Here is an 18,207-nt window from a genome sequence, read left to right as displayed (position 1 = left end):
TTCTTTGTCCAAAATATACTACAGGAATTTAATTTTGGTTTTGAAAATATTGTGGCATACTTTTAGGCACACCATTTTAACAGTCCACATACGAGACAATGAAGAATTCTATCTTTTTGCTAGAAATGAACAGCTCGAGCTTCTCCTCGATTTCCAATTAAGAAAAGAAAATAATCGAAACATTTGTAATCAACGATTTATTTAATTTAAATACTTAAACATAAGATGGGGTTAAGTCAATTCAATAAGTGCTTGCTGCACTGTTGGTTGGCACCCGCAAAAGGTTCTAGTGGGTTCATCGGATCGGGAAATGTATTTAGAATGAGAGGGTATCGGGGGAGTTATGGTGGTGGCGGAAGGGCAGGAACGGTTTGACTAACGCTAGGATACATGAAGGCGGAGAGTGCTGTAAAACAGAATGGGCATGGTCCACAGCTACAGCCCGGTCCTGGTCCGCTACGGGGCTACGTGGCTACGTGGCGACTACTGATGATAGACTGTAAAGAGAGCGGTGAGAGGTGAGAAGGATATCCGGCTGATTTGATGGGTGGTTGCAGGCAGTGTAGACGTGCTCTATGGGAAAAGTGGGTGTGTGGGTGCGAGCAAGCAGTGCAAACAGAAAGGAAATACAGGAAGAGCGAAGATAAATGGGGGAATGGTGCTCGGTGTCTGGTTCATGCTGTGCTTTGGGACTCTCTTTTATTTGGCTAGCCAAGAAATTTGGGGGAGCTCAATAAATAATTAATCACGATAACGATTCCGATAGGGATAACATAAATAAGTTAGCTGTAAACGATCTAGGATTAAATGCTGCACATGACTTAGAGGACTACAACTAGGTTCTAGCACACTTTGGTCTCCGGGCTGCTCTTCACACCTCCAGCAGGCGGTTGAACATCAGCGGATCCTGTATCTCGTAGTCCTGCGGCCGGAAAACGCGCTTCGGATGCTTGGGCGCGTGGCGACGTACCTTGTAGCCTCCACTGTGACTATAACGTCCCGGCGGAGGCGCACTGTACACGTACTTTGACTTTTGCACTACAGGCGGCAGGTAATTGAAGGGCAATTCCTTGTGCACCTGCTTCTCGATGGCGTAGTTCACGGGACCGTTCTGGTGGTGATTCCCCTTCCGCTTGGCCACCTCCAGGGCGGCTATGATGGGCGACAGATCCTTGAGGGCGTTGCTCTTGGTGGCATGGTAGTTCTCCACACGATACTCGTTCACAGCTTGTGGCTGTGGGGCTACTGCTGGAGCCTGTGCCTGTGATGGCGGCGGATATTCGTAGCCCTCATTGGGATGCTTCTGAATGTACAGCTCCTCTGCAGTTTGTCCTCCGCTCGGCCTCTTGGCCATCTGATGGTACACATCGGCGGGATTCTTCACTGCCGGTCCATATGCTGCCGTTATCGACTCCGTGTGCGAGAGGGACTCTAGGGTTCCCAGAGTGTTGGGCAGCGGCAATCCATAGCTGTTGTAAACCTCCGCATGCTCCAGCCCCGATCCTCCTGTGGGCAGATCTACCGTCTTGGAGGCCGTGTACTCCGTCTTGCCGTTGGGCAGCAGATTGAGTATCTCCTGCAGCTGATTCGCCGCCCGTCGGGCCTCGTCATCCGTCAGCTTCGTGTGGCGCCCGTAGATGTTGAAGTCGTTGCTGTGGGCGCTGTCCGCTGCCGGGATGGGTTTTTGAAATTGTTGGATTGAGTGTGTGTTTGTGTGTGGTTTGTGGGTGGTTGTAGATGTTGTTCAGGTGGTTGAGTTGAGGTGTGTATGCAATGAGTGAGATTTCATTAGATTTACCAAATTAAATATTGTTTTTTGCTGTATTTACAATTGTTTTTCATGTGAGTGTATTTATGTATGTATGTATGAGTTTATTTTTGCATGTGTTTGTGGTGTTAGATGAATTTTATTTTCTGTACAAATGTTGATATTATTTTTCATGATTTACTCATTTTTTTTTTGTACACTCTCATCGGCCTCCCTCCGGGGTGTGATGATTTTACTTGATGATCAAAGATGAATTCCGATTTTAGTTTTTGTTAGCTTTATGTGACACACGATCTATAGAGCTCTGCAACGGGGGGAATAGTACATAATTTGCCATATTCATAGTCATCCATTGAAGGTTTTCTGTAGACCATTTAATGGGCCATTAACTAAATGGGTATGCGCACAGATATCAAGTATGCGACATGTGGCCACTGCAAATGGCTCTATAAATAGCTCTATAAACGCTTTTAGTACTACAGCTTGTTAACGGACAGCTACAGTAGATGTGACGTGATCAGTTATTAAATAATACTTAAATCTATTGTATATATGTAAATTTATATACATTTATATACATTCCCTGTTCGATGTTCGCTTGCGCAATGTGTTAAAAAACCGAATAAACTTAGCCTACGAAATGTGTCATTGGAACGCACTGGAAACAAATCTCTTGGGCCTATCTGGCCATCCATGGATTCAATGGATAGCCAGCAGAGAAAGAGAGCTATAGAGCGAGAGGGAGACTCCGACTCGGATGTCGAGTATTAATATTTACAGTATTTATTTACAATGTATGTGTGTTTGTGTGATTTTTGTTTCGTCTTCACGAATTATGAGCCACCGATGATGATGATGCTTTCACTTTCGTCTCGTTGTTTGCCAAGTGCGGAAGTGGGTTGAAGGAAAGGGAAAAGGGTGTGGCATGTTGGGGGTTGGGGGGCAGACTGAGAGCTAGTATGTTAATGAAGTTGAGTGATTTGCGATTGCAGGCTGACGAGACAAGTTAACGCCTTGTGTTGGCCAAAGAGTTGCGGCTGTCAAGAGTTTGCCAAATTGTTAGCAGCATCTTTTAGATACTCTTGTGGAAATTCCAAAGATACTATACACTATTGTTGGTCTATAAGAAAGCTAACCTTTGGGGCATAGGAAGTGGTTCTGAGTGAGTCTGATTTGAAAGATTTACTATATACAATAGGGGTATATACATACAATGTTTTGTTAAATGAATAAATATTTCACTCCTTTCGCCTTCGTAAAGTTTTTGCTTTCAAAGAAGAAACTAGAGTACTCTTAAGCAAATCCAAATCACTTTCAGTAACAACCTTAATCTCTAAGATACTTCTGTAGTCCTTGGACATTTCTTAATTACGAGATTTACATTTTTAAAACCTAACATATTTGCACATCAATCGTTTCTATGATTATTGTAGATCTCTTCACCTCTATAAGGTTTATGATATATGTACAGGAGAATGTATTTACAGTAGACCGAAACCACAAAAAGCATTATCTGAATTGTTCAAAGGACTACGCACCATCTTGTCCATAGGCCGATGGCAGATAGTTGCTGGACGGTGCCTCGAAGGCCGCCGAGTGGCTTACGCTGAATGGCGCACCGCCGCCGCTGCCCCCATAGCTGCCTCCCACTGGGGGCAGATACTGGTGCGTGGCACTGCTGTAGGTCGGGGGCTTTGATGGCGGTCCGTAGCTGGCATGGCCACTGGGTATCTCGTACGTGGTGATGGCTGCAACGAGAAAGAGTCATAGTCAGAGTCAGATGCCAAGCCAGAGTCAGAGTCGGTGAGCCAAAATGGGACGCAGACGCAGACCAAACGGGTTGGCTGCAAAAACGAAAGTTGCCGACCAGGTTCAATGCACGCTCCGATTTGGTTTTGGATGTGGAGCTGCCGAGTTGCCGAGCGGAGCAGCTGCCACCGAATCGGAGCTGGAAGTTGTCTCTTCCGTTTTGGATCGCGCATCGGGGGGACACCGGGGCATGGGGCATGCATTGCCTATTAGGCTGGTTAATTGTTATGCATCTAGTCCGGCGACTGCATTGCATAACCAAATGACAATCGCCGTGGAGTTCACGGCCCAATAGACACCATCCATCGGATACTTACTATCAGTATGGATCACGGGGGAGGGGGCGGACTTGTGGCCGCTGCTGCCACCGGAAGAGGCACCCGACAGGGAGCTGAGCTTGGCGAAGAGTCCACCGCTGCTGCCGCTGGAGTGACTAGTGGCGTAGGTGTGGGAGTTGATGTGCGCCGAGTTGATGATGGACTTGCCCACATCCGTGACCTTGTCGCCACCGGCGGCCACCAGATTGCCACCCGCACTTAGGGCATACCCGCTGCCCTTGATCAGCTGCCCCTTGAGAGCAGTCACACCGCCAGTGATGGCCTTGACCGCCTGGAAGATGGTGTTCAGCACAGACTTCTTGAACGACCAGGGATCATAGTCCACGGAGTTGCCCTAAAAACAACAGAAGGTAGAGTGGCTTCGCAGAGAAGAAGATTGGCATTCACTTACATGGACCACAATTTCATGGGACTTGTAGCTGTCGCCACCTCCTCCATGGCTGCCACCAGAACTTCCACCGGCAATCGAGGCAGAGGCCTGGCCAATGCCCGACAGCAGACCCGACTTCAGGTGCGCCACATAGTCGAAGCTGCCGGAACGCTTGGCTATCTGTGACTCCTTCACGCTCTCGCCCTGTTCGTTGTCCAGGTCTGAGGATACGTCCTCCAGCGAGAGGGACTTGTCCGCTGCGGGATAGGCGTGGCACACCAGAGGCAGGGCGGCCAGCAGCAACAGGCTCACACGGAATACCTGCATGGAAATGGAAATGGAAATATTCGAGAGTTAGTTGCATAATCTGGTTAGGATCTATTTGAAAGGTACGTGCTGGCCAAACAATGGCCACAGAAAGAGGTAAAATTCAATTGCCGAATTGTGGCTAGTCAGTGGCTGCGGTTTCCCCACAAAACATCCACCCGATTTCCTCATCTGTGCACTCATTTGTCAACTGTCACCCACACAGACCAACAGCGAAACAGTCGCAATGTGCAATCATAATCTACCACTTAATGTTGAACGTTTTGACAACGCATATACTCGTATGTTATGCATAATCCTCGCTCTGCATGCGGTGTTCCCCTGGTGGTTCACGCTTGAGCGGGCCCAGAGTGGAGCAGGGGCAGGGGCAGAGCCAGGGTGGTGCAGCTTGGCTGCTTTGACTTGCCAGCTTTTGCATCGGTTTCATGCCCCATCGAGCTGTCAATGGCTTATAATTGAAACACAAGTTCCCCCCATTGGGTGTTCCGATTGAATTTGAATGAAATTATTGCGAAAATTGTAGGATAAATTAAGTTACACTTCGAGATAAAAAAAAAATGTGTGAACTCTGATTGAATTAAAATTAAATTTTTGCAAAAAGCAAAGAGTTTCGATTAAACAAAAATTAAATATAGAAATTAATTCAGAAATAATTCAGATCGAAATTAAAAGAAATTAGTGCCAATTGTAGGACAAATATTGTTAAATTGGCAATGATTAAATATTATATTCCTTCAAAATTGTTTTTCTATTGCTTAGCACTATCTCAGTCAGGATATACATCTTTGCAATCAATGGTAATCGCATTACAAAATATTTATTTAATTTGCCGTCTCTTAAATATTTAACAAATATGGTCTATATTTTATTATGATTGAGTGTTTATGTGATTTGCGACCCGCTCAACCACTGAAACCGCTGAAAGTTCCACGATATACAATCTTCAAAGGAGATCAAATTCGGGTCAGAAAATCGATTGAGCAAGGTGCAATTAGTGATATTTATATTTCGTCGAAAATGCTTTTCAAATTTGTTTTTTTTTATGGGTTAAGTGGAACCACCTCAAAGAAATATTAATCAAATTTGCAGCCTTTCCCCGATGGCGCAACCTCGATTATGACTCTCCATATTCATATAGGAGGTGGCGGACAGGGTGTATGCCTGATTTCTTATACACTACGATTGAGATTGGCCAAGCCAGGGTCCAAATAATTGAAATTTGCATACAAATGCACAAATTAATACATATAAGAAAAACCATCATGGTTCTTCTCTTTCTGTGTTTTGCGGTCTTCTCGCCAATTGCATAAGCACACATAAAACCAATTAAAAATGTAATAAAATAATAATCGAAAGTCAGTTTTCAATGCTGCAGCGATGATGGAAACTATAATTGCCGATGGCCCAGACGGCGATGTGGAATAAAAATCAATTAATTGAATGCAATGCGAGTGCGAAATTTGAATTGAAAATTGAATTCATTCCGAATGAGATCGTTGGCATATTGAACCATTGGCCAATATTTACATTGGCCTTAAGCCATTAGCCATCTTCCCTTTGACTCTTTTTTGCCTGCTCATTGTTGTAGCCAATATTTAACCGCGTCCGAGAGTATGAGAGTGAAAGTATTGTCTGTGCCGGCTCTCATATCACCCGATCGCTTGGTGTCTCTATTTGTTTGTGTGTTCATATTCAATTGGCATATTTTATATTACTCAACTCTGGATATAGTTCCAATACAGGGCTACTGCTTTATCTATACATTTTGGTTTCATTTGAGCACAAAACATTAATTGCGGTAGGTTCAGTTTTCGGACTCGTTTATTGTTTTTACGTGCTTCTTTGCCTTCTTCCTCTGCCTTATTCAAATTTCTGAACAATTTTGGAAAGCAGCCGTGACACATAGAAGCCCAACCGGGTCTGACATAATAATTATGCATGATATTTTACCTTGGCACTCGGTCAAAGGGGACTTCGGATGGATATGACATAAGGTTCCATCTGAATGAGTGTCTGGTCTGGCGATCAAATGTCGAGTAGGAGAGAAGGTCTTTCGAGTGCAGCGATGCTTCAATTGGGATTTTTGGGTTAGCCAGAGCTTACATAACCAGTGGTAAACGTATCTATTCATGGCTACCACCATCTCTGTCTCCGTTTGCGTTTGTGGCTGAGAGAGTGCGATAGCCATCACGCAGGTCTGGCTTAGCTAATAAAGTCAGCGATGTGTGGCCAACATAAAACGGGTTTCCCCACAGAATGCCTTGCACTTGAACTTGTTTTGGCCAAAGAAATTGCATAAACGAGATATGGCTGTCGTGGGGGAGGGGCAGACCCATGCACTAATTAGTCCAATATCTGAGGCAACTTTCACTGCAGGATCGACGGCACTTCCACTTACCTTCATTGTGTCTCGGCTTGAGTTTATTTTTATTTGTTTTTTGGTAGGTTTAGCTTATATTGGGCCTTCGATTAGCTGCTTTACTAATCCAGATCAAAATAAATTCACTTTTACTGATGACGTCTGCGTCTGCGTCTGCAACTTTCTTCACTCCACCACCACTTGCAGGCAATTGGCACTCGGGCGAGCCTCAATGGCAACCACACACTTGATATTGAACCACTCTTTACCACGCTTCACGTTTGTTTTGTCATCGGCATTCGCGCAGCCGTTTCGGGGAGAAGACAAACCACACTGAAATTTCACTCGCGACTTTCTTTCACCGTTGCGTTGCGTTGCGCTGCGTTTCGTTCCGTTTCGGTTTCGTATATCTCTCGCGCTAACTGCTGTTTTGGTATATGGTAAGTGGGCTCCCTCCTCGGCAACGTCTGGGCTCGAACTGTGCTCGGGATCCGGCGGTCTGGGCTCTTTTAAAGAAAACGCTGAGAGCGCCGGCGCGACTGCATTTTGAGCTATTTTTCGCCTTGCTCTTAGCTGAACTCCAAAGAGTTGGCTCTCTTTCATGCTCTTTTTGTCTGACAATTTATTAATGGTTTTTTTTTTGGCAGCTGTTGAGCTTGACACCGCAGAGAGTGGGGGCCAACAAAAAAAGTGGAGGCAGCCTCTTGGCCAGAAAAATGTGCGTGAGTCGACATCGACATCGACACCGACACCGACATGAGCGAGTTCAATGCGTTTCGAGTGGCATGGCACCGGCACCATGTTGCAATCTACCAACTGCAATGCGGCTCATTAAATGCTGTGGCCCAAAACGTGTTCGGCTGAGGCAAATCCACCGCCGCTGACTTGGTTATACTGACATGGCCCAATCAAAAGACTGAGGCAACGAACTTGAATAGTTTTTGATCGGTTGAAGATCTGCAAAAGGAAAACTAGAGCTAAACACAACGGGAGGGCTGGCTCTGGCGAAACGAAGCCTAAAACTCTTATGTGATGAAGTAGTCCAATGCCGATCATACTATTCAGATATATTCAAAAGCCCCTAGTTCTGAAATAAGTTTTTGTTTGAAAACAATTTCTGTAGTGAAGCAAAGAAAGACTTCTGAAGATCGTCTCGGCCTGATCCTAAGTCAAATTTAATAGCGTTTGGGGTGTTAAAGTCATCTTTTGGTTCTTGGAATGAAACTTAAGATATTCTGCGAAAGACAAAACTCTCATAGCTTGAATTTTCTTTCCCATTCACAATCTGTTTCTCGAAAAACACCTTGAGTAACCCTCAAATGCGAATATTCTTGGCCTGAAGCTCACTTAACATTTCATCTGGGGATCATTGGGAGAGAACAACCTTGAACCCAGACCGATTACAGTGGGCTCACTTATGACTCAAGCCTTCAACTGCAGAATCCGAAAAAAACGGAGACCCCGTCCGAGCCCGGGGGCAAGCCATTATCTAATGTTGCCACAAAATGTGGCCCAACTGTCAATGAAGGTTCACTGTCAGTATGTCAGAGGCTGCTGCCAGAAGCAGTTCATTCGTAAATGAGCCAAACAATTAAGGCAAACAAGGCAAAGGCGATTACCTTCTCCACTTTGCATTAAATATATTCCGTGCTGACAAAAGAGCTAACAATTGTCTGGCTCTGGAAGCGTAGTCCTACGCAGACAAGAGCTGTGTCCACATACGTACAATATCTCCACCCCACAATCCACTCCCAACTGTGGACAGCGGTTATCTAACCCAAAGTGAAATGGGCCCAGACACAGACAGACCAACTGCAAATGCCAACTCCAGCTGCAGCTCCAACTCCAGCTGCAACTGCAACTGCAACTGCAAGAGCGAGGCAAAGTCATAAATGCAAAACGCGAAAAGAGCATGAAGAAAACTTAGCCCAAACATAATACTTAAGCACTCGTAGTTAACAAACTGTAAACTTGTTAAAATGCAAAGGAAAACAGGCAGAAGGAAGGCGGACAAGACAGACAACAGCACAGTAATTGAAAATGAAAATATAAGTAAAAGCCCAACTCATGTAATAGTCAGCGAATATATACTAATGGGACACACTGTAATTCCGATTGGGGGTTGGAGATGCCACAAAGTAAAGTGTTTTTGGCTTCAGTTAGGCAACCAAAGGATTTTTTTCTGCTTCAAAACTCTTCACAAAGAAAGTATCTTCTTGTTTATATCCGGTTCGAAAATTAGATCTTTACGAAGCTACTACTGGTATTAATATTCTCCGGAGGTTTTTTAATTGAATGGAAAAGGTATTCCGAACTTCGCCTATTCCCTGGCACTCACATTTTTTCCCAACATCAATTGTTTTAATAATTTTTTTAATGCTTGTTTTGCCTACTGTTTATGGGACTGTCAACCTGGCGGCGAGTTGTGAATGTTTCTTTGCTTTGAATAATTTGTGGTTAATACCATTTTCCGATGAACCGACTTTAGTTCGAGTTGATTGCGCAGAAAGTAAATCTAATGGAATTGAGATCTACACACGTGTCTTCTATTGCGTATACGCCACCGTCACAATTATAAAAATTAGCATCTGCCACATGTTGTATGATTTATATTACAGACAAAGCAAGAGAAATGGGAGTCCAGGGTACTCTCATAAATAAATAAACTTAAAAAATGTCTTCAGCCAGAGTTCCACTTCCTGGCATTAAGGCTCGAGATCGGGTTTTAAATCGCGTCCAGCCAAAGTCCGAGACCGAACAGCATGCACACATGTACTATTAATTTTTCGCTCACTTTTCTCGGGCTTTCCTCTATTTCTTTGGTTTTTTTTTCCTTTTTTTGTTAATTGACGTGGGGCAATTGCTGGTGCTGGCAAGCAAAATAAACAGGCGAAATGAAAATGAAAATGTGTTGTGAAAAGTTTTCAGAGTGTAACGTGAAATGCGATAACAGGCCGTTGCGCATTGGGAAATGCTAGAAAATCCCCGGCCAGAGCATGGGGCAGCAGCAGCCACCAAAGAGTCCGCTTCCTGGACTTCCTGTTGCCGCTCGTTAGTTGCGCAATGAACTTCAACTTCAAAATTCGCAGCTGCCTCTGCCACTGCCCCTACTGCTGCGACTGCTGCTGCTCCTAGTACAGTCGGAGCAGGCGACAAAATATTTTCAATCCATATCGGAAGTGAACCAGTTATTCGGCATTTTCGCTGTCTTCTTATTTTGTTTCTTTTTGGCGGAAACTGCTCGGCATAATTCAATTCATTTTGGCACTTTAGTGTGTCGAGGGGATCTGGATCTGGATGTGGATATGGATATGGCCAAGGAAAAGTGAAAGCCTGTGAAGCTCTGCACCGATATTTGTCTAGCACTCGAATGTGCGGGGCATCTTTATCTTGCTCCCCTCCTTTGTGGCAGAAGGAGACCCCCGAGTAGCATTCATTTGGATTATGGCCATGATGCAATCGCCTGACAAATTGTGCTTGAGTAATATCAGGTGGTGGTACGACTACGAATACGAATACGACTACGGCTGCTGCTGGTCCTGGTGGCCTGTGTCGAATTTTATTTTCGGAGCCAACGCATAAGAAACCCCCCCTTCCTTCCACCTTCCAGGTGGTGGTGGCATGTGCAGCGTTGCATGTCGTGGCTGTGGCGCTGTCACGCCGGGAATTGCATTTGCCAAACGATGAAGTGGTGCGTCCACATTTTTCCCCGCTGCCGCTTTAATTGCGGCCAGTTGAATATTTTATTGAATGTGCAATGCAATTTCATTATTTATCCACTCACACACAGAGAAACACACGTTCGTAGGCAGGCTGTCATTAAATTTATTTCACCATTTTCTCGTTAACTTGACCCGGGATCCGAGCGAGTCGCTTGCTCGCTTGACTTGCCATGACTTTGGTGCCATCACATCACCGCCGCTCGATTAGCCAATCTCTGGGGCCTCCACTCTAGTTCCTCTTTGGCCGTGCCACACACAAGGTGCCACATCAATTAGTGGTGCTTCTAATGAACTTGTTTCCCTACCAATTAATAACTATTAACTTAATTGGATCAACTCATTGGCCAAATGAGAGCCACTTTACAACCACAGCTCTCTGCACACGCAGATTTCTTATTAGCCTGGTCTCCTGCTATATGGGGAGTGGCTAATGTTGCATAATCTTTAAGCTGAAAAGCGCTAGAAATCGAGATAGACACGCATTCTCTGCGAGTATAACCAGTTTCCATTCTAGAGTTTGGGTATTTTCTTTGAATTTTGGTTGAATTCATCGAAAGATTATATTTTTTGATTAATTTGAGATAGATAGGCTTAGATATCCTTAGTATTCTGACCGTTCGTTTTATTGAAATTTGTTAAATTAGTTGGAAATTATTCATAATTGTGTGCAAATCTTCGTACAGTATGTGACTAAACCGACTTCCTTTCAAAAAACCACTCACCAAAAAAGAGAACTAAATGCTGAAAATGCTAAAAAATGCCCAGAAACAATTGATCCAAATCCAGACAGAGGTTTTCATCAGAATATCCAGTTTTCAAATGTGATTTCCATACAGAACTTAATAATGAAATTAGTATCTCAAAAGAGGCCTAGAAATATGCAATACATTTTTCCATCCCTTAAGTATGTAATGAAATATCTTTAAATGGTTTGGAACAAATTTCAACGGATTATTTCCGTGTATGAACTTCATTGTTTCGACAACTTTAACTTTAAAAGTACTCCTAGAAATACTCTACTAATCTCTTTAAATTTAAAAACTACTTCTGCAGAGTACTCTATTGATATGACTTCCTCGGGACTCCGCTATCACTCCGCTGTGGATATGTTTAGATGCGATGACTCCACATGGAAGAATTCCAGCCATGACTCAACTATCAAGAACTTTTTACTCTCCATAAAGAACCCTTTTATACTGGTAAACATTGATAGTGATATTCAAACAATATAAATTAGTCAGTTTGTTTGTTAATTGATATAAAATGTCCATCAGAACTGCTCTTGTACACGATATTTGTATTGCAATATAGAAAAATATATGGAAATCGTAATTAGTCAGGCTTCGTCATTTCTTAAATATCTCAAACCCCGATTAATGCCCTTTGCCAAGGCAAGTTCAAGGCGTGCATGGCCACGACATCTCGTCTTACTTTTATTGTTCAGATTATGCACGGATGCCGGCTCTGGACTGTGCGGTTTTGGCCGAGACTCTTGGAAATACCCATGAATCATGAATCGGCGTCTTTCCCGCCGCTTGAGCCACGCTCCGCGCCAGATGGGGCTATTATCGGCCAGAGTTTGTGACTCCCATGACGCGTGCGCCGGGGGATTTGACGTGTGTCGCACCGCCCAGCATACAAAGTAGGTGGTGACGCCTAATAGACTCGGAGAGCAGGTGAGCGCCGAAAGCTCTGGGAAAAAGCTCACGCTTCACTTTTACTTTCAGCGGCCACAGCTGATCGCATACGAAAGTCGAGCTTAGGCGACTGCGGGAAACTCTACAAGTGCAGGAGTCAACTGACTGTCTAACCTGTTTCTGTCTATCTTTCTTCTTCTTTGGGTTTCGAAAGTATTCCAAAATTCCTGCTAATCTTTAATGATTGATTAACAATAGCTTGCATTTGTCACGAAGCCCAAACAATTAGCACGGTGGCGGCTGCTGTCGGCTGTAAATAAAATCCAAGATATTTGTACTCTCTAGGTCTGGGCTCTTCTCCTCTTATGACAGCTCTCTCTCTCTCTCTCTCTCTCTGGCCCACTCTCTCATTCTTTGCGATTAAGCTCTGGCTAAAGCTGCACTTGACAATTGTTTGGGGCGCCCGTCGTATGTCTTGTCAAACTTTTTGCTCAGTTGCCTCGCAGTCGCGCGCTCTCTTAGACGCTTTCGCTCCCTCCCGATCGACCCGCTCCACTCCGCTCCGCTCCGCTCGTGTGCATATGGCTAATTAACTGAATGTCAAAGACTCCCCAAGACGCGCGCGCGCACTCTGGTGGCGTTACATTGTGAAACTCTTCAATCCGATACGGATCGGAAAAGCCCAGAGGCAGATGGTTCTCGTTCCATAAAAGCGCATGCCCGCTGCGATATTGGTTTCACTTTACGCCGGCTAAGGCACAGGCACAGGCACAGGCATAGGCTCAACATTAAACCTCTCTGTCTCTCCGATCAAAGCAAATCATAAACTTAAGCCTGAGAGCTGAATTCGGACTCGAAACCGAAAACAACAACAACGGTTCATCAGAAACTAAAGTGAAAAGCAAACCGACTAATTGAAGTGCCTGTCTTCCACTCTCCCTCCATATCTCGCTCTCTTCGTTTCGCAAGCGTGCAAGGGAAACAAACAAAACGGAATAAAAAGCCCATCGGAGCCAAAGAGCCACCGCACAAAATATTTATAAATATATTAACCAAACGACAACTACGACGGCAGCAGCGACAGCAACAACTACAACTACAACAACAACTACAACTAAAACATCGTCATTATCATCATCAACAATACGACCACTACCAACAAAAGCCCGGCATTAATATTTAGTCGTGCCAGTTTATTTATTTTATATACGGATTTTATATACGCCAAGCTCATAAAAAGCAGCTACAACAACTGCGGAAAGAAAAAACAAAAAGTTGAAGCAATAAGAAAATCGGTATAAGCCCCAGACCAAGCGATCATCGCCGCCGCTATATACACTTGTACCTGTATACCAAAACCCGACACAGACGGCTGCCCCCCAGAGCCGTCCACAGAATCCCCTATACCATACAGGAGTACGAGAATACAGAGCCGATATCGGACAAGATGCCGCCCATGTGGTACCAGCTGATCAAAATTTTGGTGCTCCTCTTCGCCCTCTTTACCACGGTAAGCCATTATTTTCCGAAATTATTATAATATCTGTTTTGTGTTGTGAGCATTTCCTGTTTCACATACTATCATGCGTCACATTGGGATATACATACATACAATCACATATTGTCTTTCATACATATGCACATACGTAGTATATGGTTTTTCGGTTTTCTCACTTCATATTTTGTGTCATTTTTGGGGTTACTTGAGATTTTTCCATATACTTGGCAGCGAAGGGCATCCTCGAGTCTGTTTTCTAGAGGAATCGTAGCAAACCTGTTCACAATGCCAGCAACAATTTATTGTATGTGCAATTTTCATGAGCACTTTTCTCTATTCCATGTATCTCTCTAGTTCGGTAATAAATGCATAGCATTGACATTGCAATAATATTAATTGATATTAATAATTCCATATGGTCTGCACATGGCTTGGCAAATATTCGTAATACAAAGGGATGCGATGCCAATCTCTGTGCGAACAGCCCCTTAGCTAAGGGCAATTACTCGGAACTAATGACAAATTGCTGAATTCAATGTCAGTAAATGTGTTTGAAGCGCTAGCGCTTCTGCTACGTTCTGTTTGATACGTTTTCCAGGAAATTCACAAACTACACGTCACAGCACGGCTTGAAGATCAATCAGGCATTCTTAATTCCAGTCGGTTCGTGGAAAATCTAAAATCTGAGATGGAAAAACTATCCAATATTTGATAAACGGTTGCGAGATACTCGGGGAAAAAACATTTCCGAGAAATGTGCAAAAAGCTCTGATATAATCAAGTTCAAGTTGGGTGGCATTTAAGATCGGGTTTTATGTGAAAGTCCCACATTGTTTTGGGTAAATTCTGAATGGCAAGGGCCATTTTTTGGACTGTTCAGATAAATTATCCTCAATCTATGAGTTTAGTCTCGGCTTATTCATCCCATTCTTATCAAGCTCATTGCATCACCCTCATGCCCCTCTCTCATTGCGCCTCACTTCTGCTGATTACACACGCTCACGATCGCTCTGTTCAGACCCCAAAAAACATTTGCTATTGCAAAACGACACTAAACGAAACGTATTTTGGGCAGCGATGATAAGCGCAGTATAAGACTTGGGGGTTAAATATAGTAAAGCCCTAGCCCCGGCTATCTCTATTTGAACCCGAGCAGCTGTTGTCAGCCGTTGCCTAGGGTTCGGGTCCTAACTGAACGGCAAGTACTTGTTCCAGCGACTACAATCGACACAGAGAGAGTGAAAACTGCGCTTGCTCAGAAAACAGCTGTTCAAATGTTCAAATACCAAAATGTAGTGCTAAAAAATAGAGAGACGGAGAGAGGGAGAGAGACAGTGTGGCAATCAGACAGACAGACAGACAATCGACCGTGCTACAGAGCTTTACTTTTCCCCCAACACACTACGTTGTCCTGGCAATGTTGATGAACCGCAAACAAAAATCTTCCACATGTATCTTTCAGATAGTTTGTATCAATAGCGAAATATCGAAACGACGTGAAGCTGAGGCAGCGGCAGCGGCTGCAGCTGCAGAATTGGCCGCCATGGCAGCTGCCGGAGCTGCGGGAGGCGGAGGCCCTCCCAACTCCACAGATATGTCCGACTTTATGTCCGATAATCTGCTGGACATCCTACGGAACATGGCCAAGGAGCATCCAGACATACAGGAAGGAAGGGATCATCAGTTGCGGCCGGAGGAGGTGTGAACCCATGGCAGATGCTGCCACATTGTGCCACGTACAACGACAATCCCTTCCAAAATCCAATCCAATCCATATCCCCATTCGTCCTCTGTTTTTCTGTTGTGTTGTGTCAGTGTGTAGTGCGGCCCTCCAGTTTGCCAATTGCCAATCGAGAATAAAGCGTTTTTTCCTTCTTCTGTTTTTGCCATTTTCGCTTCAGTTGCCCGCCACGGATCTCGATGTACTCATTACTGAGATTTTCAAGGTGACCGACGACGCAGGTGTACATATTTTTGATGTAAGTGTGTCCTTCGCCAGCGCTTCCCGTGCCCCCACATTCCATTCCATTCCATTTCATCACATCACTTGTTGGGTTGTTTCTGTTTGTGTGTGTGTGTGTCTTTGGTATTTGGTTGGAGAGACTAACACGAGAATTTTACCTGCACAGACAACGATAACGGACAATGCACCCCTCATGCCCATACACACCATGATCGACCACCAGTCCCAGCCCCAGCAACCGACACAGCCACAGTCTAAGCCACAGGCACAGCCACAGCCACAGCCAAGCCATTACCATCAATATCACAGCCTGAGCCAACAAGATCAATACTTCAAAGTGCAGCGCTCACCGGACGGCAAGCTGAATCTCGTCTTTAACGATACGTTCGTCTCTTTGCAGGGGACCAATCCGACAACGGTGCCAGAGCAACAGGATCAGGCCCAAAGGACGCGACAGCCGCCAGAGAACCGTAAGTAGACCAGTACAGTGGGGTGTGGTCCCAGCTCAGCTACATTCTATACTCGATTAATCGAATACAAGCCCGCAATACAATTAACAACTAAATCGATCCCATACTCACGGCCAACTGCCTTTGGCGCTGCCTAACTTCAGCTATTGTCTTTCCCGATTCAGCAGTCATGCACCACATGAAGACCACCACGCCGCCGGTGATCAAGAGGGATATACCGCAGTGCGTCGAGGATCAAGCCAATCACAAATCCAAATCCTTCTGCACCCAGGTCGAGAACTATCCGGATCTGTCGCTCATCAAGGGAAAACTGTCGCAGAACTTCTCCAATTTCTTCAGTGATCCCGAGCCCGTTCCCGTGGATATCAGTTCGCGATTGGGCCCCAATGATGAGGTTTTCCTGTGCAGGAGCCGTCGGAGGTACCTGTACCCCAAGTCGGGCCTGAAGTCGGACAACACCTGGCAGTTCATAGTCAACAACGATGAGTTCAAGCAAGGCATACTGATCGAAGAGTGCGAGTAAGCCCCTGTCAAACATCAAATCATTCCCCCGCTCATAAATTAAATATTCTATGTTGAATCCACTTTCAGGAACGAGGAAATGCCCTGTGACTACTCCTTGAGCTTTCCGCAGCGATATAAGCCCATCTGCAAGCAGCACTACGTGTTGCGAATGCTGGCCAGCATCCGCAATACGAGCGGCGAGCTGGATGTGGGACAGGAGTCCTTCAAGATACCCTCCTGCTGCAAGTGCGTGCTCAAAGTCCTCTAAGCGAGTTATTGAGTCGCTCGAGTAGCTGCGAAAATGTGATTTGGAGGTAGGATCACAATTTATTATCCTTTAAACGATTGGAACATTGCAATTTAGAAACTGAGCGAACACTGGAACAAAACGGACGAACATCTGGGCTTGGGGACGGCTACTGCATCCACGGCATCTTCGGCCATCTACTTGACTAACTTGCGCAGGGTGTAGCCAACGGCGTAGAATCCCACCAGCTTCAGGGCCATTCCCTTGCTCTCCACCTTCATCTTGGTCTTTAGCATGTTCTCAATATTTCCGAAAAAGCGATCCATTTTCACGAACAGTCGAAGGCTGATAAACGGCAAACTTTTGAATAAGAAAATAATTAACTACTGATTGTTTGGTTTGGGGATTGTTCTACTCTTAGCGACAAAAACTTTTGGAAGCCAAAAAATAAAAGAGAGTTTTACGTGTGAATGTTTGAAACAGATTTCACAGAATGAAGAAAAAGCTACAGATATTGATATAACAATTTCTGACAATTTTGCATGGCTTGCTAGATCAGGAAAATTTTCCAAACCTGTAATATTCGTTTAATTTGAATTTTCTATTCTTCTTTTCGTTGCAGCACAAAAGTTTCACCCACCACAGGATGGCAGGCCAAACTGTCCAGGGGTCGTTGTTTTATAATTTGTATTTTAATGCACAAAACATATGTATAATCCACCCATGGAATAATGCTGATCCAAGGCAGAGTCCGCTTTGAGTTAAGGCACTTTAATTTCGTTCTTCATCGAGTCAGTGTAAACATATTCGTGTCATATCTCCGCGACTGGTTTCCCTGTGTCCAGTGTCTAAGCTAAGCTGCATGCAATTATATTGTAGTCCTAGAGTACGAGAAATCATTAGAAAAATGTATGTTTAAAAAAATATAATGTACAATAAATGTATGCAAGTACATGACAACAAAGTAAAGTTCTTTGAACCCGTCAGGAAACCAAAAGCCATGGCAGGGGCCGGCTATTACACACGTAGGAGGTTACCTGGTGGCAAATTTATTTACTTATTAATACGAATAATCATACTGGTAGGTGCCCTCCCGTTGGGCAAACCAATTACACACTAGTGAGTGCAAATACATCACACACAATCCGGGGATATGGCAGGGGAAGGTGGAATACCCGTGCCACATTACATTGCA

At 44.5% G+C, this 18,207-nt stretch overlaps 3 protein-coding genes across 21 annotated transcripts; 1 reads left to right on the top strand and 2 right to left on the bottom strand.

Moving 5' to 3' along the window:
- Positions 1 to 212: 212 nt before the first annotated feature.
- Positions 213 to 7,483, bottom strand: LOC6897066 (loricrin). 4 transcript variants are annotated; one of them, XM_033376552.1, is made up of 5 exons: positions 5,019 to 5,169; positions 4,307 to 4,606; positions 3,895 to 4,249; positions 3,307 to 3,516; positions 213 to 497 (listed from the first exon to the last, which is right to left on the bottom strand). In XM_033376552.1, exons 1-5 carry the CDS (start codon positions 5,037 to 5,039, stop codon positions 484 to 486), a joined length of 900 nt encoding a protein of 299 aa, XP_033232443.1. In that variant the 5' UTR covers positions 5,040 to 5,169; the 3' UTR covers positions 213 to 483. The 4 variants fall into 4 exon arrangements, with proteins under 4 accessions (XP_033232443.1, XP_033232441.1, XP_033232440.1 ...); XM_033376550.1 differs by lacking the exons at positions 213 to 497; positions 5,019 to 5,169 and adding exons at positions 504 to 1,668; positions 7,011 to 7,483; XM_033376549.1 differs by lacking the exon at positions 213 to 497 and adding an exon at positions 504 to 1,668 and having other exon boundaries at positions 5,019 to 5,175.
- A 5,324-nt stretch (positions 7,484 to 12,807) lies between these two features.
- spz (Spaetzle domain-containing protein) lies at positions 12,808 to 17,977 on the top strand. 16 transcript variants are annotated; one of them, XM_033385770.1, is made up of 8 exons: positions 12,809 to 13,840; positions 15,291 to 15,527; positions 15,730 to 15,807; positions 15,958 to 16,128; positions 16,192 to 16,261; positions 16,429 to 16,780; positions 16,853 to 17,079; positions 17,635 to 17,977. In XM_033385770.1, the coding sequence occupies exons 1-7, from the start codon at positions 13,778 to 13,780 to the stop codon at positions 17,031 to 17,033; spliced, it is 1,152 nt and encodes a 383-aa protein (XP_033241661.1). In that variant the 5' UTR covers positions 12,809 to 13,777; the 3' UTR covers positions 17,034 to 17,079; positions 17,635 to 17,977. The 16 variants fall into 16 exon arrangements, with proteins under 16 accessions (XP_003736412.3, XP_003736415.3, XP_033241657.1 ...); XM_003736369.3 differs by having other exon boundaries at positions 16,426 to 16,780; XM_033385767.1 differs by having other exon boundaries at positions 16,405 to 16,780.
- Positions 17,073 to 17,521, bottom strand: LOC26533361 (uncharacterized). The gene has a single exon (XM_015181557.2). It carries the CDS (start codon positions 17,336 to 17,338, stop codon positions 17,210 to 17,212), a length of 129 nt encoding a protein of 42 aa, XP_015037043.1. The 5' UTR covers positions 17,339 to 17,521; the 3' UTR covers positions 17,073 to 17,209.
- Positions 17,978 to 18,207: the final 230 nt, after the last annotated feature.

This window comes from Drosophila pseudoobscura, chromosome 2 (genome assembly GCF_009870125.1).
Source record: "Drosophila pseudoobscura strain MV-25-SWS-2005 chromosome 2, UCI_Dpse_MV25, whole genome shotgun sequence".
In the NCBI taxonomy this organism is placed as follows: Eukaryota; Metazoa; Arthropoda; class Insecta; order Diptera; family Drosophilidae; genus Drosophila; species Drosophila pseudoobscura.
Note: the sequence above shows the minus strand (reverse complement) of the source record. Positions and strands in the feature narration are given on the sequence as shown.

Excerpts from the sequence above, each read along its gene's own strand:
- LOC6897066 (XM_033376549.1), bottom strand. The coding sequence starts at position 5,039 with ATGAAACCGATGCAAAAGCTG. Across the intron at positions 4,250-4,306 it reads CCCATGAAATTGTGGTCCAT|GGCAACTCCGTGGACTATGA; the intron begins GTAAGTGAATGC and ends TGTTGTTTTTAG. Across the intron at positions 3,517-3,894 it reads CCCCGTGATCCATACTGATA|CCATCACCACGTACGAGATA; the intron begins GTAAGTATCCGA and ends TTCTCGTTGCAG.
- spz (XM_033385766.1), top strand. The coding sequence starts at position 13,778 with ATGCCGCCCATGTGGTACCAGCTGATCAAAATTTTGGTGCTCCTCTTC. Across the intron at positions 13,841-15,290 it reads TCTTCGCCCTCTTTACCACG|ATAGTTTGTATCAATAGCGA; the intron begins GTAAGCCATTAT and ends TGTATCTTTCAG. Across the intron at positions 15,528-15,729 it reads ATCAGTTGCGGCCGGAGGAG|TTGCCCGCCACGGATCTCGA; the intron begins GTGTGAACCCAT and ends TTTTCGCTTCAG.
- LOC26533361 (XM_015181557.2), bottom strand. The coding sequence starts at position 17,338 with ATGGATCGCTTTTTCGGAAATATTGAGAACATGCTAAAGACCAAGATG.